This window comes from Enhydra lutris, unplaced genomic scaffold (assembly GCF_002288905.1).
Source record: "Enhydra lutris kenyoni isolate GAN:26980312 unplaced genomic scaffold, ASM228890v2 scaffoldscaffold12, whole genome shotgun sequence".
NCBI classification, from domain to species: Eukaryota; Metazoa; Chordata; class Mammalia; order Carnivora; family Mustelidae; genus Enhydra; species Enhydra lutris.
In genome coordinates this window covers 18,243,482-18,267,749 of record NW_019154096.1, presented here as the reverse complement: position 1 = coordinate 18,267,749, position 24,268 = coordinate 18,243,482, and the positions used below count along the sequence as shown (strand labels likewise).

At 36.3% G+C, this 24,268-nt stretch overlaps 1 protein-coding gene across 2 annotated transcripts in view; it reads left to right on the top strand.

Annotated features, from left to right (window-relative positions):
* LOC111144666 (jumonji domain containing 1C) overlaps positions 1–24,268 on the top strand; it is a 267,642-nt gene that overhangs the window by 64,357 nt on the left and 179,017 nt on the right. For both annotated transcript variants that reach the window (XM_022499062.1, XM_022499061.1), the window contains exon 2: positions 8,680–8,844. In XM_022499062.1, coding sequence (XP_022354770.1) covers positions 8,680–8,844 — 165 coding nt within the window. The remainder of the gene's footprint in view (positions 1–8,679; positions 8,845–24,268) is intronic.

The following is a 24,268-nucleotide window of genomic DNA, read 5'->3' as shown; positions in this document are numbered from 1 at the left end:
TATATGCATGCTAAATGTATTTTGATAAATTTCTCTGTATGTTGTCTATTTTTTATCTTAAAATACTGCCAGCTGTTTTGATTAGGATCAAGAGCATGCAGCATTATACATGCTCTTCCCACCCCAAGTCTCCAGGAATCAAAGTACCTCTCTCAGGTTTCTGAGTTCTCGTACTTAGTCTCAGCTTCTTCAGTCAGAGGTCATTCTTACCGACTTAGATTACTGGACCACCCTAATAGAAGGAAATCTTTATATATTTTTTTACTACTTTTAAGGTTATAGGTATATTTAATCAGAATATGTATACAGCCTCAAAGGCATAGATTGTTTCATTTTGAGATAAGGGATATTAATATATTTTTTTCATATTTTTAAACTCAAGTTTTTATCTGCAATGAGGTAACTAACCTTTATAGTTGAAAGAATTTATAAAACCATAATGGTAACCAGATTACCATGGCTCAAAAAACATGACTCCAGAAGAGTTATAATAGTGAATTCAGTTCCTCACCACTAGAGACCAAGCTGGTTCTGTTCTTCATTCCTTATTTTCTAAATTGGATCAGTACCATTAACTGACATAATTCAGTTGAGAGTGTACAAGTAATTTCAATATAGACTACTAAATGCGTTGGTAGACACTTAAGTGCATTGCAAAATGGTAAGAGACCAGTGACTGAGTTCAAGTGATAGAAAATTGTTTTTGAGAACCAGACTTCTGAAGTGTTTCTTGAAGCCAGGAAATTTGAGCCCTGATAAGAGACTATGTAAGGTTCAGGTTGAGTTGAAAAAGAGGTGGACTGCAGATACTGAGTGGTATCCTTAATGAGTATTTGCTGAATGAATGGTTGGTGGACATTGAAAATGGAATGCTCAAGGAAGATGTGAAAGTAGGGACAAAAGGAAATAGTAGATTGTTAAAGATTTCAGATGGGGCTCCTGGGTGGCTCAGTTGGTTAAGCACCCAACTCTTTGATTTTGCTCAGTTCATGATCTCAGGGTTGTAAGATCAAGCCCCCTATGGGGCTCCACACTGGGCATGGAACCTGCTTAAGATTCTCCCTCCTTCCCTTAAGATTCTCTCTCCCTCCATCCCTCCCTTTATTAAAAAAAAGAAAAGAAAAGAAAAAGATTTCTGATATGGAGTAGTTCTGGAGGATGACAAGGTCTAGGACAATTAAGTGTAAAAGAGGTGAAAAGTCACTGTGATTGAGAAATTTAGAAAACTTGGAGGCTCAGTTATAGTATTGAAACTATTAATACCTTAATAAAGGGAAAATTTTTCTCTTTTTAAAACAGTATTTCATCTCTTTTTATTTGATCCCTTTTGACTCCTATTGATTGTAAAAGAATTTCTCAATGAAGAAATTCTTGGTATAGTCAAATAATTAAATTTGAAAACCAAAAATGGAAGTACTTGATCACATCTCTTTCTGTGGGTCTATTCTATCAATTGTAAGGGTTAGGATATACCTAAGGGGAGATTCCATAAATAATCTGCCCTGTTTCAAAATAATCTTGGCATGCAAGATCCCCTGAAATGTAAGGCCAACACAAATACGACTCTTTAAAGTAGATTCTAGGCATTACTTTTAAATACTAGTAAGTTGAAAAAAAAATGAAAAAGGCTATCAGAATGAAATAACTTTTTATTCAGTGTCAGAATTCTACCAGTATTTAGTTAAATACTACCAGTATATATTATTAAAAGGTATTTAGACCTTCTTTAATACTTACATACTTTTAGCCAACTATTCAGTACCTCAATTTTTATTTGGACCATTATACATGATTTTTCCTACCAACCTCAAGTCTGAAGACAGTGCCAGCATTAAGTGTTATAGAAAGTTTTGGGGAACAAAATTTCAGCCACTGGATTCTTGAAACTTCAGTAGCACTTAAACATTTAAGTCATCCGATCATAAAATTGAAACTTACAAATTTTTTTTTGTGGTACTAGAACATCTGCTGTCTGAAAAAGGACACGTATACTAAGGTCAAGCACCCATTTTGAGGTAGATATTTAGTTTATTCTATTCTCTTTAGAAAGAAAACTCTTAAGATTCCAAATCTTTTTTTGTTTTATTTTTAAAAGATTGTTTATTTATTTATTTGACACAGAGAGAGAGATCACAAACAGGCAGAGAGGCGGCGGGGGGTGGGGTGGGGAGCAGGTTCCCTGCTGAGCAGAGAGCCCCATGCTAGGGCCCAATCCCAGGACCCTGGGGTCATGACCTGAGTGGCAGGTAGAGGCCGAACCCACTGAGCCACCCAGGCCCCACCCCCCTTTTTTTGTTTTAATTGAAAACTGGGGCCTGCCATTTTTGTCAAGCATTTTAGACAATTGAAATTATTCTAGGCATAGGAGAATGACCTAATTATTTTTCATTCCTATCATATGCTTTGCTGATTTTATACTTGTTCAGGGATAATAGGTGTGACTACAAAGGGTCATTGCAAAGCCAGTGTTAAATGTCTCACCCATATATGCTGTGTATCAAGACACAATTATCACCACAGATCCTTGGTGCTTAGCTAAGAGAGATCATGTGGACTTCTTGACATCTCAGTTTCTTTGATCTTCAGTTGAATCTGAAACCATTCAAATTTCCTGGGCTGCTACATTGTCTTTCACATATTTTGGGGAATAGAGAACTCTCTCTCTCTGTGTGTGTGTGTGTGTGTGTGTGTGTGTGTGTGTGTGTGTTATGTAAACATAAAGAGTATAACCTATGAGGAAAAGATCAAAATGTGGACTTTGCTTATTTGACCTAGCTTTAGGCCCTCTACTTAATAGGGCTCTAGAAAATCCATTGCTGGATCTGTTTTAAAATGTGAAGACAATTTGTTGTACTTTTGGAGCTAACTAACTTTTGGCTTCAAAAACAAAGCAATAAATTTATAATTCTACTTCTCTTTCCCCATTAAGGGTACTGTGGCTATAGTTAGGTTTTATTATGACTAATGTTGTATCTTAATGGTTTGTCTATACCTTGCATCCCTTGGATTCTTTAAGGATATTGTATTAGTTCCTTAGCGTATGTAAATGTGCATTATGAAGGGCACTGGACTGCATAGCATCCCTGCTCTGAAGTTACTTTCCATCCTCAGTTCTTTTCTCTTACTATATGTACTAATTACATACCTTTTTGTGGCACTAAAATCTCATTTTGACACACTTGTTTTCCAATTATTTTAAATGAGTGCATTACATGCAGTATCATAGCTCATTTTTATGAAAAGAATAAACTTTCTTTTTTAAATTAGTAAGCTTTTTTTTTTTTTAAGAACAGTTTTAAGTTTACAGCAGAATTGGGTGGAAAGTACAGAGTCTGTATACCTCATCATGCTTCCAGTTTTCCCTTATTATTAACTTCTTACAACTAATGAGGCAATACTTATGTGTCGTTATTAATTGAAGTCCATAATTTACATTATGGTTTACTCTTTGTGTTGCATAATTCTATGAGTTTTCACAAATGCATAGTGTCATTGGTCAGCCATTATAATATCATATATAGTTGTTATATTGTCCAGAAAAATCTCCTGTGCTCCAAATATATGCTCTTCCCCACCAGCAAATCACCGACAACTATTGATCTTTTTGTTGTCCCTTTAATTTTGCCTTTTTCAGAACTTTATATGGTTGGATTGTATATAGCCTTTTCAGAGTAACTTCTTTAACTTAGCAGTATGTATTTTTATGCATTCATGTCCTCATGGCTTGATAGTCTTGAGAGTCCATTTCTTTCTTTTTTTTTTTTTAAAGATTTTATTTATTTGGGGCAGGGGGAGTGGCAGGCAGAGGGAGAGGGAAGCAGGCTCCCTGCTGAGCAAGGAGCCCAATGCCGGGGCTCAATCCCAGGACCCTGGAATCACGACCTGAGCCGAAGGCAGATGCTTAACCAACTGAGCCACCTAGGCGCCTGAGCATTCATTTTTTTCTATTGCTGAGTAATGTTTACTGTATAAATGCACTACAACTTGTTTATTCACCTGTTGAAAGACATTTTGCTTGCTTCCGAATTTTGGCAATTCTGAATAAATATTATAGAATATAAGTATTAGCCATTTACATGAGAGTTTTCTAAAACACATTTCTGCATCATTTTAGATGATTATTCTGGATATAAATTTAGACTTACGTCATTCATAGGAGAGACAGACATTAAATATACACGGACATATTTCATTTGTGTCAGATGGTACAAAGACAGGATGTATGTTGCTATGAAAGTATATATAGAGAGGGTTTTTATTAACCTTTTGCATATATTTTTAATTAAACAAAACCCATTTAATATTGCATTATAACACTATGATACTACTTTAGGACTAATTTTGGGTCCTAGGTAAAAGAGTTTCTGAACTATGAAACTTGGCATGGTTCCTTTAATTTTTATGTTTGTTTAGGATTTTACTTACTTATTTGACAGAGATCACAAGTAGTCAGAGGCAGGCGGTGGGGGTGGGAAGCAGTCTCCCTGTCAAGCAGAGAACCCAGTGTGGGGCTTGATCACAGGACCCTGAGATCATGACTTGAGCCTAAGGCAGAGGCTTAACCCACTGAGCCACTCAGGCACCCCTCATGGTTCTTTATTTATTTATTTATTTATTTATTTATTATTTATTTGACAGAGAGAGAGATCACAAGTAGGCAGAGGCAGGCAGAAAGAGAGAGAGGAGGAAGCAGGCTCCCCGATGAGCAGAAAGCCTGATGCGGGTCTCGATCCCAGGACCCTGGGATCATGACCTGAGCCGAAGGCAGAGGCTTTAACCCACTGAGCCACCCAGGCGCCCCTAAACTCATATTTTAGCCACTTTCAAGCAGTCAAACTATGTAGGAGAAAAGAGACATTCTCCATATAGATGATAATTGTGTTTGAATGGTTTATTTTTTATTTTAAGATTTTGTTTTTATTTGAGAGAGAGAGAGAGCATGAATGAGGTGGGGATGAGGCAGAGGGAGAGGGAGAAGTAGACTCCCTGTTGAGCATGTAGGGGCAGATGTAGGGCTTGACATGGGGCTCTATCCCAGGACCCCAAGATCCCGACCTGAGCTAAAATCAGGTGCTTAACTTACTGAACCACCCAGGCGCCCTGTGTTTGAAGGGCTTAAAGGTTAGGTTAATTTTAATGGGCCACGTAACAGAAACTGAATTGCTTGACTGCTGCTTATACTTCCTTCATCTTTGCTAGTGGTTCCTCTGACAGTCTAACAGCTTTTCTTTCAGTGTCTGCTTTATGCATATATAAAACAGAGAATTTGTGCGTGTTGAGCTCTGTTGTAGAAGACAGTGTATTTAAAAGAGATATGTGACAGTCTTTTAATTATCTAGAGACCAGTTCTCGAAATCACTTGTTTCGTATCTTGGGCTAAAAAAAGTATTTACCAAATGTTCACTATGAAAATAATTATTTTTAAGGATTATTTTACTGAGCCTTTTTCTCATATCATTTCACTCTTATGGTAATCACTACAATATCCATAACTGTTAATTCTTGATGTATATCTCTTATTTCTGAATTCCTAGTGTTCATAATGTTAGCCTCTCAGTTGCAGTCAGAAGTGTTTGCTGAGTGAAATCTTCTTTCTATTTTTTTCTACATAATTATGAATGCAGTGAAGCAACTGTATTCATGTTATATTTAAGACCTTTTTTTCTTTTCTTTCTTCCCTTTTTTTGTTTTTTTTTCCAAATTAGTCCTTTATTCATACTCGTTATATGTTTTACACAGTGCTGGGTTGTCACAATATTTGCTGAGTGCTTTAGTTTGTTAGGCACCATGCCAGATACTAGAGATGAAAAAAAGAACCCTAATCTTTACCTTCAGGGATCTTGTATCTTTAGTTAGTAAGAAGGAAATAAGCAGGCTGAAGTACCCAATAGAAGTGAATGAAGTGGGAGTCAATATAAAGTAACATAAAATTTAAAAACCAAGTAAGTACATACAGTGTTTTTGGTAGGTTTGCAGATGGATGGAAAGAAACTATGCCTCCAAACCTCACCCCACGTACATAACAATACACCGTAAAGCTAGAATACTCATTCAGTTAGCCAGGATGCAAAATCTTAGCTGTATTGGTATAGAGAATCCAGCATGGGCACTGAGCATCCCTGCATGTTCTTGCTAGATATACCAAACAGGGGAAACCCTGACCACTCTTTACCTGGGCCATTTCTCAGAGTTGTGTTGCAGTGAGCAATAATGAAAAAGGAAATAATAACTTCTCCAAATAGTAGGCTTGCTTCTATTTATTATAAAATAGGGACCTCCTCCTCCCCTCTCCCGGCCAAGATCAGTGTTCCTCTCCTGTGACACAGTTCTCTGTGTGCATAGGTATTCATGTTTGGGCTCTTGGCATCCTTTCTGTGGGTCTTAGGAGGCATGAGGGGTCAACACAAGCAGCACACTTTGACTTTGCTGTAAGTTATAAGTAGCTTTTGCTGTAAGTAATAAAGTCCTAGGAGACTCATGTCTTTTGCCAGAATCCACGAAACAATAACAGACTAGCTTATTTTAGTGTCTGTTTATCTATTGACATTCAAACACTTCACTGTTTTGATAATATGAAGGTAAGTTGGCTATACAGCAAAGGAAAAGAATTTCATTTCCTTTGTACTCAGGGTCCTGGTAGATTCCTAAAACTGTCGGTGACACTGTCCATGCAAGATAAGCCATGAGTTTAGAAAGTTCACTTCATGATGAAAACTTCAATTCTGTTATCAGGGGTTTTGCATCTGTAATATTTTACATTGAGTTAATGCCCTTTATGGTAGGGAAATGTTTAAAATGTTGGCTCTTAGGTTCTTGTCTGAAATATCTTGTCAGTAAGACTGTATTGTTGTCCGTGAGGAGAAAACAAAGATAGCACTCAGATTTTCCTGGGCATTGTCTTGGCTTCAGTTTTCTGTAGTTTTCAAAAGCCCATTTACACCACAACTCAGTGATTACATACTATTAGAAGATTTTAAGTGGTAGAGAAATTGGTATAGTTAGAAACTTTGCATAACATCAGGTAGACCTCAGCTCAACCCCTTAGGATCCATTTTTAGAAGGCAACAGTTTTGTTGGCTCCTTCCTTGACTTGGGCTCCTACTCTGACTTGGCAGAGATAACAGTATATTCTTCTTCCCCAATTCTAACAGGTAGGTACATCTAACTAGCTTCCTAATGAGCAGAAGCAGAAAGACTTCAGAACCAAACATAATACCAGTTTGTGTCCATGTTTAAAAGTAAGTGATTTCAAGAGTCAGGAGATATTTAATATTTATTAAATACTTTGCATGTATGCAGCACTGTACTGGATGCTGTAACAGCTTCACCTTCAGTGATTTTTTGGCCATAATATAAAAATATTCTCATTATATTTGAGGAATATAGGGCAGAATCTGATTATATACTAAGTAAATTGTATGAAAAATAAATGCTTGTAGGAGTGCAAAGGTTAAGTTTCTGTGAAAGGGGGTTTATAAACATTCTGGAAGAACTTGGGTGAGGGCAGAAGAACAAACCAGACTTAAGTGAGGGGAAAGTGAAACACTTGAGATGTCAGGGAGCAGAAGATGGGTGGAAGAAGAAAACAATGCCTCCAACAAAACTTAGAATGTAGTAGGGAAGACAGCTCTATGAAGAGATCATCTTAGGTATTGAGTGAAAAAGGATGAATGTGGGAGAAGAAGGGGGTTGAATGGGTGTAAGTGAGTCAGTTTCGGTTTTCCAAATATTAACATCCTTGTTTCTATTTTAGAGGAAAAGCTTTCAGGCTTTCACCACTCGGTATGCTGTTATGGGTTTTTCAGTATTGTCATCATTGTTTTGAAGTAGTTTCCTTTTATTCCTAGTTGGAGGATTTTTATCCTGCAACATGTTGAGCATGTCATATGCTTTTCCTACGTCAAGCAAGATGATCACGTAGGACTTTTTCCCCTCTATTCTGTTAATTTGGTATATTGCACTGATTGACTGTTAAATGTTGAACCATTCTTGAATTGCCACCTGTCTTTGTAAGGAAAGTTTTATTGGAACCAAGCCAAACCCATATGTTTACATGTTATCTGTGGCTGCTTTTGTACTATAAAATCAGAGGTAAACAAGTATGACAGAGACTACACGGTTTGCAAAGCCTAAAATATTTAATATTTCCCAACCTCTGCTTCTAGAATCATCAGCATCCACATAGTGTTTAGTATGTCTGTAGTAGGTATCAACCAGTCTGTACTGATTAATATTGTGTAATTTGCTTTTCTTAATGTATGGTCAGTCTTCTTGACATACAAGTAGGGAGTTCTCATGTGGTTAATGAGAAAGTTAAATAATGATTTTAAGAGAAATGTTAATTCAAATAATGTATTTTGTTAATGTCTTTTCTAATTCAGCTCCATGCCTTTATTTTAAAGTAACTTACTTGAGGGTAGGGACGGGGGGCGCCTCCTGGGTGGCACAGTTGGTTAAGCATCCAATTCTTGGTTTTGGTTCAGGTCACTATCTCATTGTTATGAGATCAAGCCCTGCATGGAGCTCTGTGCTTAGCTCAGAATCTCCTTGAGACCTCTTTCTCCCTCTGCCCCTCCCCCCACAATTCTCTCTCTTTCTAAAATAAATAAATCTTTAAAAAAAATGTGTATATGTCACATTCTGCATTGCTTATGGAGTTTTATGTTTTCTTTTCTATAGGTGTATGTGGAATTTGATGATCTTGAATGGGATAAACGAGAGTGGGTTAAAGTATATGAAGATTTTTCAACTTTCTTGGTGGAATACCACTTAATTTGGGCCAGAAGGATCGACCCTAGCCAGACTCAGGGATCAAAGAGCAAACAAATTCAGTGGCCTGCATTGGTAAGATCTATTCCTGTTTTATTAAACATTCTCAGTTGTTTGTTTTAAAAGAACAAGAACTGGATGTAAGTTCAGATTTATCTTGGTGACCATACATTATTCCTGAAGAGGCTCTGAAGTATCTGACAGAAATATCAAACTATGGCTTTTATTTTGTTAAACAATTTTATGTGTCCTTTTTGTTAGTACTCCTTTAGAATATTTAGCCTAGAAATAGTTTAATCTATCCAGTTAGAAGAAACATATAAATAAATTTGATTAAAGGTTACTAACATAGTTGACTAGTTTGTGTGTAATGTGGAAGTTTTGCAAGCTTGAGACTTTGTAGGTAGACAATAAGAGGGTACTTTTTATAAGCATCAATAGCATGTAATTTTCCTTGGTTTATTAAAATTAATAAAAGTTGACTGAATTCATTGTGGATGATAGTAGATATTTAATGTGAAATTGTATGTTCACGTAATAGATAAAATTAGTTCATATCAGAAAATGTTCTATTTAAGAAATACAGATTTTGGGGCGCCTGGGTGGCTCAGTGGGTTAAGCCGCTGCCTTCGGCTCAGGTCATGATCTCAGGGTCCTGGGATCAAGTCCCACATCGGGCTCTCTGCTCGGCGAGAAGCCTGCTTCCCTCTCTCTCTCTGCCTGCCTCTCCGTCTACTTGTGATCTCTGTCAAATAAATAAATAAAATCTTTAAAAAAAAAAAAAAAAAAGAAATACAGATTTTACAAAATTCTCAGCTAGTTTAAAGAGTTTTGTTCAAGAAGCATACTAAGGAAGTCTGGCTGGCTCAATCAGAAGAACATGCAACTTTTAATCTTTGAGTTGTGAGTTGAAGCCCCACATTAGGTGTGGAGACTACTTAAAAAAAAAAAAAAAAGGCACACTTAAAAAAAAAAGAGAAACATACTAACCAAGTAAGATAGTTCTATTAGGAAGAAAGCCATATCCGTTTAACCACTGGGCTGTATATGTTTGTTTGTTTGTTTGTTTGTTTTTTAAAGATTTTATTTATTGTCAGAGAGAGAGAGAGAGGGAGAGAGCGAGCACAGGCAGACAGAATGGCAGGCAGAGGCAGAGGGAGAAGCAGGTTCCCTGACGAGCAAGGAGCCCGATGTGGGACTCGATCCCAGGACGCTGGGATCATGACCTGAGCCGAAGGCAGCTGCTTAACCAACTGAGCCACCCAGGCGTCCCAAGGGCTGTATATGTTTGAATGAAATAATGTTCTTACACTGATATCTGAGAAATATTTTTAAAGCCATTAAAACATTATTGCAGGTATTTGGTATAAAAACCATGAGAATAGGTACTTTCAGATATTTTTTAACATAAATTAACTATTTACAAGAATAGTTTTTCTTGTTAATAATTGTATTGTTTATACATTTTCTCTTTTAATGAGTTAGACCTTTAAAAATCTGAGGAGATAAGTGGTTAAAAAGAAAATGCAGGGAGGGAAAAAGAATGAAATGAACTAATAATATTTTTTAAAGAAAATATATATAATATCAAAAGATGGAAGCTTCTATCTATGAGCTATAGTTTTGGTAAGATACTTTGAATGGTTTAGCAAAAAAATAAGATAATTTTATCCATGATAGATTCTTTTTTTAAAAGATTTTATTTATTTATTTGACAGAGAAAGAGGTCACAAGTAGGCAGAAAGGCAGGCAGAGAGAGAGGGGGAGGCAGGCTCCCCGCTGAACAGAGAGCCCAATGCGGGGCTCGATCCCAGGACCCTGAGATCATGACCCGAGCTGAAGACAGAGGCTCAACCCACTAGATTTTAAGAAATATTTGTTGGATGAATATATTGAATTGTTAATATGGAGATTTTAAAGCCATTACTAACATGTTTTTTTAATTTTATAAACTTTAACTCAAAAATTGTCTTGGGGCACCTGGGCGGCTCAGTGGGTTAAAGCCTCTGCCTTTGGTTCAGGTCATGATCTCGGGGTCCTGGGATCGAGCCCCACATCAGGTTCTCTGCTCAGCAGGGAGTCTGCTTTCCCCCCACCTTCCCCCCACCACCCCCACCGCCTGCCTCTCTGCCTACTTGTGATCTCTGTCTGTCAAATAAACAAATAAAATCTTTAAAAAAAAAAATTGGCTAAAACTTGACATTCATGTGAATCTTGTATGAAAAGCCTCAAAACAAGGAAGCAATAACAACAGTACCAGAAAGTATACCTCAGTATCATAGTTAAAGAATAAATAGAACTTTAGAAAATCTTTGCCCTGTCTTAGAGATAATTACTAAAATCAAGGTGAATTCCTATATGTTCATAAATTACTGATTTTGGGGAAAATTTTAATTAGAAAATATTGTTTAATAATAATTTTTGTCATTATTTTAGAAATTTATTTCTGTTGGAAACTTTTTAACCTCATAAAATATTTAATGATGTAATCTCTTTAAAATTTAGCTCTTTTTCTTTCTTTGTTTTTTAAGGCGTTAATTTATTTGTTTGACAGAGAGAGAGATCACACATAGGCAGAGAGGCAGTCAGAGAGAGAGGGGGAAGCAGGCTCCCTGGGGGCCTTGATCCTAGGACCCTGAGATCATGACCTCAGCCGAAGGTAGAGGCTTAACCCACTGAGCCACCCAGGCGCCCCTCAGCTTTTTTTTCTTACACAAAAAAGGTACACATTAAAAAGTTGGAAAATGCTAAGTGGTATAAAATAGAAAATCATAAATCATTCTATTTTCATCACCAAGCATGACATATTTTGACATATTATAAAGTATTTCTCTGCTTTTTTTCCCCACCATAGAATTAAAGAATTTTTAAAAATATGGTAAAATATGCCTAACATAAAATTTTCCACCTTAATTATTTTTAAGTATAAAGTTCAGTGGCATTGAGTATATTCACATTGTTGTACAATAATCCACCTACAAAACTCACTCCATCCTGCAGAACTGAAACTCTATAACCATTGAACAGCAACTCTCCATTCCTCCTTCTTCCCAACTCCTTGGCAACTACCATTTTATTTTCTGTGTCTAGGATTTTGACTACCCTAACAATCCCAATAGAGGTGGAACTATCCAGTATCTGTCTTTTCATGACTAGCTTATTTCACTTAGCATAATGTCTGTGAGGTTTATTTTTATGTTGTAGCCTGTATGAGAATTTCCTTCCTTTATAAGGCTGAATAATATTTCATTATGTATGTATCACAATATATTTATTCATTTGTCTGTTGGAGGACCTGTATGTTGCTTCTACCTCTTGGTTCTTGCGAATTATGCTGCTTTGCACATGGGTGTACATATATCTCATTGAGAACGTTTTCAATTCTTTTGAGGATTAAAGAAGTGGAATTGTTGGATCATGTGGTAATTGTATTTTTAAAACTTTGGAGTAACTGCCATACTGTTTTCCCACAGCAGCTGTACTATTTTACGTTCTTGGCAATACTTGGTTTTAGGTTTTGATAATAGCCATTCTAATGGGTGTGAGGTGTGGTTTTGATTTATGTTTCCCTAATGATTAGGGATATTAAGCATCTTTTCTTGTGCTTATATGATATTTGTTTATCTTCCTTGGAGAAATGTCTGTTCACATTGTGCCCATTTTTTTTTTTAAGATTTTATTTATTTATTTGACAGACCGAGATCACAAATAGGCAGAGAGGCAGGCAGAGAGAGAGGAGGGGAAGCAGGCTCCCTGCTGAGCATAGAGCCCGATATGGGGCTCAATCCCAGGACGTTGAGATCATGACCTGAGCCGAAGGCAGAGGCTTTAACCCACTGAGCCACCCAGGTGCCCCTACTTTGTGCCCATTTTTGAATCAGGTTGTTTTTATTTGTTTAGTTCTATGAGTTCTCTATATATTCTGGATATTAATCCCTTATTAGATGGATTCTGTGAACATTTTCTTATATTCTGTGGTTGCCATTTTACTCTGTTGACAGTGTCTTTTGATGCACAAAATTTTTTAATATTCATTAAGTCCAGTTTACTAATTTTTTTGGTTACCCATGCCTTTGGGGTCATATCCAAGAAATCATTGCCAAATCCAATATCATAAAGCTTTTATTGTATGTTTTCTTCTAGGAGTTTTCTTATTTTAGGCTTTATATGTAGGCCTTTGTTCTATTTTGAGCTAATTTTTGCTTATGGTATTAGGTGAGTGTTCGATTTCTTTCATTTGTTTGTTGATATTTAGTTTTCCTATTACCATTTGTTGAATAGACTTCCCTTTTTCTTTTGAATGGTCTTGGCACCTAGTGCAAAAATTATTTAACCATATATGCAGGTGTTTATTTCTGGGTTCTCTTTTCCATCAGTCTATGTCTGTGTTTATGCCTGTACCACACTGTTTTGATTACCATAGCTTTGTAGTGAAATTTTTTAAAGATTTGCTTACTTATTTTAGAGATGGAGAGAGAGAGTGTATGAGAATGCCCCTCTGGAGGAGGGGCAGGAGAGGGGGAAAGAGAATCGCAAGCGAAGTCCTCGCTTAGTGCAGAGCCCCTTGCAGGCCTCAGTATCATGGCCTGAGCTGAAATCATAAGTGGGACGCTCAACTATGACTGAGCCACCAGGGACCCTGTGTAGCTTTGTAGTAAGTTTTGAAATGAGGAAATTTGAGTATTCTAAGTTTGTTCTTTTTTAAGACTGTTTTGGCCTTTCAGTGTCCCTTGGAATTCCATATGAGTTTCAAGATGGATACTTCTTCAGCCTGAAACTTTGGGATTTTGTTAGAGCTTGCATTGAATCTGTAGATTACTTTGGGTAGTATTGGCATCTTAACAATAATAAGCCTTTTAGTTCATGACTACAAGATGTCTTTCCATTTATTTATGTTTTCTTTAAGTTTTTTTAGCAGTGTTGTGTAGTTTTCATTGTACAAGTCTGTCACCTTCTTGGTCAATTTTTAAGTAATTTACTCTTTTTGATGCTATTGTAAATGGAATGAATTTAATAATTTCATTTGCAGATTTTTCATAATTAGAATATAGAGACACAACTGATTTTTATGTGTTGATTTTATATCCTTCTGCTTAGCTAACATCGTACTCAATTGTGAAAGAATTGAAGCTTTTTCTCTAAGATTGAGAATAAGACCAAGAGGGCACTTCTCTGGTCACCATAGCATTGGAAGTTCTAGCCAGAGCAGGTAGACAAGAGAAAGAAAAAAAAGGCATCTAAATTGGAAAGGAAGAAGTAAAATTATTTCTGTTTGCAGATGATATGATCTTATATATAGAAAACCCTAAAGATTTTATGTGCCTTCCCATATATTAAAACTAATAAATACACAGCAGGATATAAAATCTCTGCTTTCTAATCATAGTTTTAGCTAAGACTGCATTAAAATTGTAGATCCTGCTTGTTTTACTTGATATTTCAATGTGTTCGTTCCTCCTCACAAGTATTAAGTTTTCAATGGCTACATAATACTTTATTCTGTAATGATCCATTCCCCTAATATTTGGTATTGTTCCTAATTTTTTTGTGATTATAAATAACTGATAAATATTATTGTGATAAAAATGTAAGTCTTTGCATTTCTGATTATTTTAAAAATATAGATTCATAGTAGTAGAATTAATGGTCAGAGGTTATGAACTTGAAAAAAATACATAAAAGTCTCCTGATATTCTCCACAAATACTTACTGCCATTGTCCGCATTCAGTGTGTGAGTGCTTTCATCTCACCTAATCCTAATCCTCCACCTTACTCCCACCCCCACAAACATTGATTACTTATTTTCAGACTGTCTTGTTTTAAAAGCCAAACATTCACAATTTGAATACAGAAGTGAATGTTTTAATTTTTATATCTGCTAATTTGGTATTTTAAAATACTATTTTATTGTTTTAATTTGCATTTCTTTAATGGGATGAATATTCATATTAGCAACTTGTATTTTTGTGATTGTCTTTTTTCAATTACTTATTATTAGGATTTTGTGTTTTTCTAATATTTGTTATAAGCTTTCTTTATATTATTAAAGATGCTTTTTGTATTTGTCTCACAGTTTGTTCAGCTAATTTTATGATAGCAAGACTTTTTGAATTGTATGTTTATATTTAAAGGACATCTATATATTGAGATATCTTCCTTAATCCAGACAGTCAGGATGAGTTTTCCTTTCTTTCTTCCTGTTTCCTTTCTTTCTTTGTTTCAGGAGGTTGTAAAAATTAGTGGAACAAATAATTGAAATGAAAATGCTTGATATACTTTAGAAAATAACCATTAAGTTTCATAAGACTTCTACCAACATTCATTTATGTTTAGTACACATAACTAAGATTGTATCATTTCCCTACTGTTCATTAAAATGAAGCTAATTTGATGATACTTACAAGCAGTAGTTATGAAATTCAGAGTTTTTAAATTCATATAACAATACTTTATCTACAAATCTGAGAAATTTTAGGGTTACATATGAGATGAAAATAGAATTAAACACAGTGGGGGGGGACTGAACAGCAGAAACTAATATTTTTGTCTTTAATTCTCTACAAATTTAATGTTTCTAATTTTGTGTACATGATGCTTGCTTTCATGTTCTTTTGTACTTAAACATATGTTTGTATTATCCTCTTTCTAGTTGTTTGACCCCTCGTGTGGTACCTGTTAAATATTACACATTGGTTATATTGTCTGCTTACTCTAAGAAATCAGTCAAAACTGGCAGTGTATCTGCTGGTTCTTGAAATCATGACATAACCAAAGAATCCTGTAGTCTCATTAACCTTTTCTAAGGTTTATTTTAAAAATTTAAAAATTAAAACTTCAACAAAATATGGGATAATGTAATACCCAGTTCTCTGGAATTGTCTCTTCATCTTTTTTTCCCCAGTGTATCAATAGCAAAACATACATTGAAGCACCAGCTATATAACATGCTGAAGTCATGTGTGTTTTTTTTTGTTGTTGTTGTTTTTGTTTGTTTGTTTGTTTTTTGGTTTGGTTCTGTATGATCAGGGTACCACCTGAGGCTATTCTGATGATGAAAGCTAAGGTATCTTACATTTTTATGTAAGTTACTTAATATATTGTTAAATTTCATTTTTTAAGTAAAGTAAAATACTCATTAAATCACATTTATCAGCACCAGGGAAAGAAAGTGTTGGCATTGATAATTGAAATCAACGAATAACCTACCTAACTGGATTAGGGCCCTGGCTCCATCTCCTTTAGGAAAACTTTCTGTGGGGAGTGGGGCTTTGACCCTAACCCAGCTGGGCTGTAACACTGCTGCATTTTCTAAGGGGCAGAGTTTTCTACTACTTTTCTGCTGGCTCAGCCTTCCAGATAACCTCAACCAGAATTAATTTCACCATCCCTTTTTCCTGTAGAACTTTGTTTGTATCTCTGTTTTAACAACTAGCACCTCTGCTTTGTATTATACCTATTTGTTTGCATGTCTGTCTTTCCCTACTAGATTGTAAGTTCCCTGAGAACAGGAATCTTGTCTTAGTCATCTTTGAATCATTCCTAGAAGTCTAGCACAGTGCTTTATCCATCTTAGACAGTGAATAAATGCTTATTTGTGATGTAATATGATGATTTTATTCTACCCCAGTTACTGAAAAAGAATTTTATTGGGAAATACAGCAAGTTTCCCGGGTGTTACTTTATACTAAAGTCAAATGACAGGAAAGTATAATCAGCCAGCTGTGCTATAAATATGTAAGTTATTGGGGTGTCTGGATGGCTCAGTGGGTTAAGGCCTCTGCCTTTGGCTTGGATCATGATCTTGGGGTCCTGGGATCGAGTCCCGCATTGGGCTCTCTGCTCGGCGGGGAGCCTGCTTCCTCCTCTCTCTCTGCCTGCCTCTCTGCCTACTTGTGATCTCTGTCTGTCAAATAAATAAATAAAATCTTTAAAAAAAAAAGTAAGTTACCAATTTTAAACATAGTAGTAGTCAAAGACAAATAATTAAAATGCTTATAATAGATGCCCTCATTCTAATCAAATACAAATGTGAGATCTTAAATTGTCATGGAAGAGAGGAGGAGATGTAGAATTACCCAAAATGGGTTATTTTCAAGATGCAGAAGGAAAGAATTTATAATTTTATTGCCAACTAAGTATTCTAATATGTAATAATTTATCTGATTTTCTGTAGTGAGTTTTAGGAAACTCAGACTTCTCCTTCTTCCCAGTGCAACTTTTCAGCTTCATTAGATAGATCATTCTGGTTTGATCAGGAATTGTGATTAGATCATAAACATGTAAATGTTTATCAATATATTGCCTTTAGATTATTTGCCTAGTGAAAGGACTTTTTAGTTGTTTTCTGTTCTGAAAGAAACCCTTTCAAATTAGAATAGACTTCACTGTTCTTTGGAACAAAATACCTTTATATCTGGCTGTTACATCGCCAAACTTGATTTTTAGATTACAACCTCAACCAAATTTTACTGAAATGTGAATCTGTGCCACATTCCAACTATGAATTTTGAAACAAATAGTTTTTACATATTGATAATTGAGTTTCCAGAGTTAGAATTAATAGTTTTACAGTTCTTTGTACTTTGGTAAATAATGAAGCAATAGGAAAGATACTGTACCTTCAGGATTATTATTTCTCTGCAAAGTAAAAAACTTTATGAGGTCAAATTATATGTAGTAAGGTATCAAACTTTTTAAATGATAAAAGCTGGGGCGCCTGGGTGGCTCAGTGGATTAAGCCTGTCTTCGGCTCAGGTCATGATCCCAGGGTCCTGGGATCGAGCCCCACATCGGGCTCTCTGCTCAGCATGGAGCCTACTTCCTCCTCTCTCTCTGCCTGCCTCTCTGCCTGCTTGTGATCTCTGTCTGTAAAATAAATAAATAAATAAATCCTTAAAAAAATGATAAAAGCTAATACTGACAGATTGCAATGAAAGAGCACATCTATCCTTTTCTTGTGGATCATAAATATTATTTTGGGGGAAAGTATTATGTTGTAAGGACCATAATGAAGTTAATCCTCTTTGATTCATTAATTCTTCTCTTGGGAAATTTTTCTTACAAAACAATTTTTAAAAAGTGAAAATTAAATTCAGTTAAGCTAATGTTTACCGACACCTTATGTGAGTAAGTCAGTGTGCTAGGCCTGCAGATACAAATAAGAAAGGCAAAATGTTATATGCAAAAAGATGTTCATTACAGTCCTATCACAATTTGGGAATGTTGTTAAATTAATCAGATATTATGCACATTTTAAAAAATCATAATTATGAATACTTTAGAGAAGCATGGACAAATAAAATTCAAGTAAAAAAAAGTCTTGATTATAGTAGTGTTGAAATTATATACTTAGAAAATATTACCAACTATTTAAAATCATTTTTTTAGAATGATGGGGTTATGCCTGATGTAATTTGTCTTTTCAATAGACACAGCTATTATTTACCAAGAAATTAGAAATTGAATATATTGACTTTATCATGTACTTTTTATTTTGGAAATGATTTTCTTCAAATGAATTCTTTTAGTAGATTTGTTTTGTCTTCTGTTAATATATTTTGAAGGCATTTTTTTTAAGTTTTGTTAATACAGTAATTTTAATTAATATCCTTTTTTAAAAAAAAAATTATTTACTTGACAGAGACACAGTGAGAGGGAACACAAGCAGGGGGGTTGGAGAGGGACAAGTGGGCTTCCCGCACAGCAGGGAACCCAATGCAGGGCTGGATCCCAGGACCCTGGGATGGTGACCTGAGCCGAAGGCAGATGCTTAGTGACTGAGCCACCCAGGCACTCCATAATATCCTTAACAGTACTAAGAATTAAAACTTTCTGGGATGCCTAGGCGGCACAGTCAGTTAAATATCCAACTCTTGCTTTCTGCTCAGGTTGTGATTTCCTGGTCATGAGATTAAACCTCAAATTGGGCTCCATGCTGAGTTTGCTTGAGATTCTTTCTCGTTCTCCTTCTGCGCCTCCTGCTTGTGCTCCTACTCAATCACTCACTAAAATAAATAAATCTTAAAATGTTTCTAATAAAAATAACAATTCAAACAACAAAATAAAATATAATGACGCTTTATTTAAGGTTTGTTTTTAAGTCCATCTTAATTACTATTTATTTGCTCATAGATTTACATGGCTTGATATGACCTTAGAAATCTTCTAGTCTTAGATTTAGACAATGTATTTGTTGAAAAAGAGAACCTTAACAGTCATCTAGGAATGTAGTGTAATATATTAAGAACATAAGTCTTGATGTTGGATTTCTTCCTTCAAATGCCTACTGTGTCATTTGTGGTTAATAGTAGAATGAACTTGAGTTATTTTTTTCTATGTCTCACTGTCTTCATAATAGTAGTACCTGCTATAATTGTAAAGGGGTTAAGCAGCAAAGTATATAAATAAAATCCTTAATATAGCACTGCAATGATTTTACCAACTGTACAGTTTTAGGGGGAATCCCCAGAAGACCACCCTCTCTTACACCAATTGCAAGTTTGAGGGTTTCTCTAACCCATTCTTAGGTTTGATAAGTCACAAGAAGGACTCCTAGAACTCGCTGACAACTGTAATTCTGGTGCCTACAATTTATTGCAGAGAAAGGATGAAGATTAAAATTGGCCAATGGAAGAGATGCATAGGGCGCAGAATATGCGCCCTATGGGGGTCCACAACATGGACTATAAGGTCGTGGACATCATTCTGTCTTTCCAGCCACAGTGTACAACACTACGCAGAGTTTTAACAACCAGAGGTGCTCATCCAAGTCTTTGCTGTCCACAGTTTTTTTTTTTTTTTTTAAAGATTTTATTTATTTATTTGACAGAGAGAGATCACAAGTAGACAGAGAGGCAGGCAGAGAGAGGGAGGGAAGCAGGCTCCCTGCCAAGCAGAGAGCCCGATGCGGGACTCGATCCCAGGACCCTGAGATCATGACCTGAGCCGAAGGCAGCGGCTTAACCCACTGAGCCACCCAGGCGCCCCCCTGTCCACAGTTTTTGTTGGATATGTTTACATACTGTCTGCATACCTGAGCTTTACTCTCTATTTCCTCCTGGACATTGGACTAATACCTATAGTTACCACTTCCTCTGGATGTTGTAACTGATGATACTGAAATGCCCAATGTCCCCATCATAAATCACATTATTAAACTGTTCAATGGCCAAAGTCCTCAGGCAAACAAAGACTCTTATCAAGCAGGACATTCCAAAGGCCTAGAGATCACCTCTTAGTAACTGACATCTAGGCCAGATCTCTTGGGTAATGAAGCTTCTTCACTAGACAGGCCACCCCCTAGCCCTTGGCCTGTGCTCTCCTACAGCATATTTTTCGGGATATCTGTACTTTGTATAGCATTTATGGTCGTAGCAATAGCAACATTATCAATATGCCCAACATTTGGAGGAGCTAGTGTGGAGTAGGGAAAGATATAAATAAATAGTTAATCTGACTTATAAAGCCATTTCATACATTTTCATATTGTTGTACTAATATTGTTACTCATTTACTCCCATGATTTATTGCTATTTATAATTTATGGTAAACTTTTCACTTGATAAACTTAGCAAAGAAATTAACTGATGGCTAGCTAAATGTAGTTTTTCTTCAGGCCAGTCTTTTTCTATCAGCATTGTGTTCTGAGAAGGCTTTAACCTAATCTCCTGATACATTTGATTATCACCAGTATTTTATTTTTAGACTTTTTTATATTGGTTGTGAATCTTCCCAACCATGTCATTGTTACATGTTGGTTACAATTGCTATATGTTCATAATACATTGCAGTTTCATTAAAGAACAGATTAGTCAGAATTGCAGAGGAATCTGCCTCCTCAACAGAATTAACTCTTACCCATATGCAATTGTATTAGTTACAGTTGGCTCTTATTCTGTTATTTCTGGGTTCCAAGTCAGTTTGGAACAAAGCAATTCTCAGTCCACAAGCTTGTACTAAGACTGGTTCCCACTGTGTGTTGTATATTGTAGGACCCACCTCTCTCCTACAGGGAGGGCACATGATGTATTCAGATTAGTTCCTGCCTCTATTAGGTTATACTGAAGGGTATGTTTTATTTCGATTGGTCATGGGGGTAAGAGCAGTCATACACAGTGCATCAATGTATATAGAGCTGCCCCAGAAGAACTTCCATAGGTGTGGAGGTCCATAAAATCCCCTTAGGTGTGCCCCTTGAGCCTTAGTATCTAAGATGGAGGGCCATTGTCCCTGGCTACTATACTCTCTGTCTGTATTAAAACAGTCTGGAGGCCCTTTTAGGTCAGAGTACAGGTCTTTCTCAATGTTGGAAATGTTTTTGGAGTCTGCCTGACCCATTATCTTCATAGGCTGATTCTCATCCCTTGCTTTTTCCTCCTGGAGGAGAACTCCCTCTAATCTGCTTATTCTAGTTAGTAGGTCATCTTCTTCTGAATGCCACTACTCATTAAAAGCAAATTCATCTTGTCCTACAATGACTAGACCAGTACCAATATCCTCTAAAGTCCTTTTCTGTTTTGTGTGCCTGTGTTGTTGAATCTACCATGCATTTTATTATCATCATGTACTAATAGAGTACAGTTAGGATGCATCTTCTTTACTCTAAAATGTTGGGTCCTTGTACTAAGATTAGATGAGTAGTTGCACCTAGATATAATTTAGATTGTGCCATCAGGCCTCCCATAGTTGTTCTTCCTTGTCTCAGGATGGACAAAAAACAAAAGTAAGGGTGATAGCAATTTGTGCATAGTATACTGTGGCATGTTGGACATGGCCATGTTTTCTGTATTATCAATAGAGACCTTTTTAAGCATTTGGTCATCAAGTTATTTGTTTTCTGTTTTATCAATACTACTATGTTTTCTGTATTATCAATAGAGACCTTTTTAAGCATTTGGTCATCAAGTTATTTAGTCGTCAGTTTGCCAGAAGTTATAGACCACATGGTCCATTAGCCCAATAGGACATATCCAGAGATTCTTCCCAAATGGTATCCTTTATAGTAGATATAGCCTAAAAAAATAGGAGACAAAGGATACTGGCACTTGAGAGTCCTGTTCACAGGGCTATTGTCCAAAGAATTTGTCTAGTTTCTTTTCTATATTATTTGAAATTAACTTGTGTGTGTGGTTTAGAGTATTCTTGTTGGTTCCCACTTAACCTGTCCAATCACTACTGCCCTTATAATGGCTTTATAAGCCTGTTGTTTTATAGTATTAAGTAGGAGAAACCTTCTCCCAGTCAGATATAAGTAATATTTTCAGGTAAAGGAGATGCAGCTTACTTTACATAAAGTCTGTTCAAACACTCCCAATTGTCATCTAAATGTTTTACTTAATTATATTAACCTTTACATTTCTATATCCCCTTAATCTAACTGTAGCCTCCATTAGGATTTCACCAGTAAATTTATATCCTTAGTGCATGGGGCTCCCATAGCAAGGAATCCCAGAAACATCTTTTTCTCTGCCCTATTTTACCTACTTAATGTGCTTCTGATCTTTGGACCCCAGCTGGGTTTTGGCTAGGGGACTCAGGCATTCTCATCTGTAATCTTGTTTAGATTATGGAAACATTAGCTCAGAAAATTTGAAGTTCCTCATAGTCATCTTCCCCTTTCCTGATTTTTAAGTTTATCTCAAACTGGAGTGAATAAAGCAGATTTATTTAAGGCTCTTTAATGTTGGGGACCCTAGAAGTTCCTCCGGTCAGTTCTCCCAAACTCTAAGAGTGCTGCAGTAAGATCTTTGTTTTGACATCCATCAGTGTCCACTTCAGTCGTCCCATTTCTTAACAACCAGTGAAAGATTCCCACTCAGCCAGGATGAGTGTCTTGGCTCTTGCCTTTCTCTTTCCTTGTTCTCTTAAAATCTTTATTATCTGTTATTTCAGCATAACTTTTCCCTACAGAAGTAGATCTGTGACTAGTGGCTTTAGCTGGTTCTGGCTAAAATCCAAGCTTGGCTCAGCATCAGGCTTTGCCCCAACACTCTCCCTTACTTTTTTCTCTTTAGCTCTTAGAGATAACAGTAATTAAGAGATTGTGTAGTTAGCTAATTTTTTTAAATTTTGCATTTCTTTGTATGTCTAGGACTTAGATCCACCATTTCTAAATTCCATTGGTAAGTTGTCTCTCTAGTAACTGATCACAGTACAGTTATACTTCATATCATGGATTGGTCTTGTGGCCACACAGAAATAAAGGGTTTGTCATCTCCTACCCACTCATTCTTTTTCTTCCTACACCACACCATTCAGCAGGTTAGCAACTATTTTGCTGATACCAACTGCAGTGGGTTTGGCCATCTGTACATTTTGAGAGCATAGTGTCCATAAGACTGCCCTAATTTCTGACACCATTTTAAGTTCAGGGGCTTCCCAAAACCACCCTAAGGCGGTCCCAGCATCCCTAAAGTTTGATAATTTGCCAGAAGACTCAGAGAGCTGTCTGAAAACTTCTATACTCACACCTACAGCTTGTTACAGAGAAAGGATACAAATTTAAATCAGTCAAGGGAAGAGTCCTAGGGTACAAAGGCCAATAGGAGTTCAGACATGAAGCTCTTGTTCATCTTCTCCTATTGAGTCATAAACAGTATTACCTCTTTTCAGCCATAGTGTGTGACACTGTGCAGATTAATGCCAACCAGGAAATTTCAATCAGTCCTTTTGTGTTCATTGTTTTTATTGGGGCTTGATCACATACTGTTCACATGACTGACCTTTAGTCTTTAGCCCCTCCCAAGAGGTCAGACTCCTACCTTTAGTTATCACTTCTGTGGAGGTCTCAGCTGATACTGTGTGGCCCAGAGCTCCCATCATAAATCAGATGGTTAGATTGTCCCTTGGATAAAGCCTCTAGGCAAATAGACATGCCAATTAGGCAAGACATCCCAGAGGCCTAGAGATCCCCTCCCAGTATCCCAGGGCTGAGGCCAGACTTATCTTTGGATTAGGTTAATTCTTTACTATACAAGCATATATTATATGTAAAATGCTTTATAAAAGCCTTTTGTCATGGTGTTACTATCGTTATTCAGTTTAATGTTCTCCCTTTTCCAGGAAAAAAAAAAAAAAAAAGGAAGATCTAGGGTAACTGTGTTAGCTGATTCATTTACATTTATTGTCAATTTAGTTAGCACAACTGGAAATGGAACCCCAAACTCCTATCTCCAAGTTAATGATTTTTCTTCTGTAGTGAAACATATATGCCCCACCAGTTATTGCATTTGCTAAGAAAAATAATGGAAATAGCATTTGTATTTTTCAGTCAGCTTAGTTTTAGGGAAAGTCTTAGAAGGAAAACAATACTCATTTCATTTTTGGGGGAAGATTTTATTTATTGTAATAGAGCGCATGCGAAAAAGCGAGGGAGGGGAGGGGCAGAGAGAGAGAGAGAGAGAGAAATCTTTAGCAGACTCCACTCTGAGCACAGAGCCCAGCTTGGGGCTCAGTCTTATGACCCTGAGATCATGACCTAAACCGAAATCAAGAGTTGGA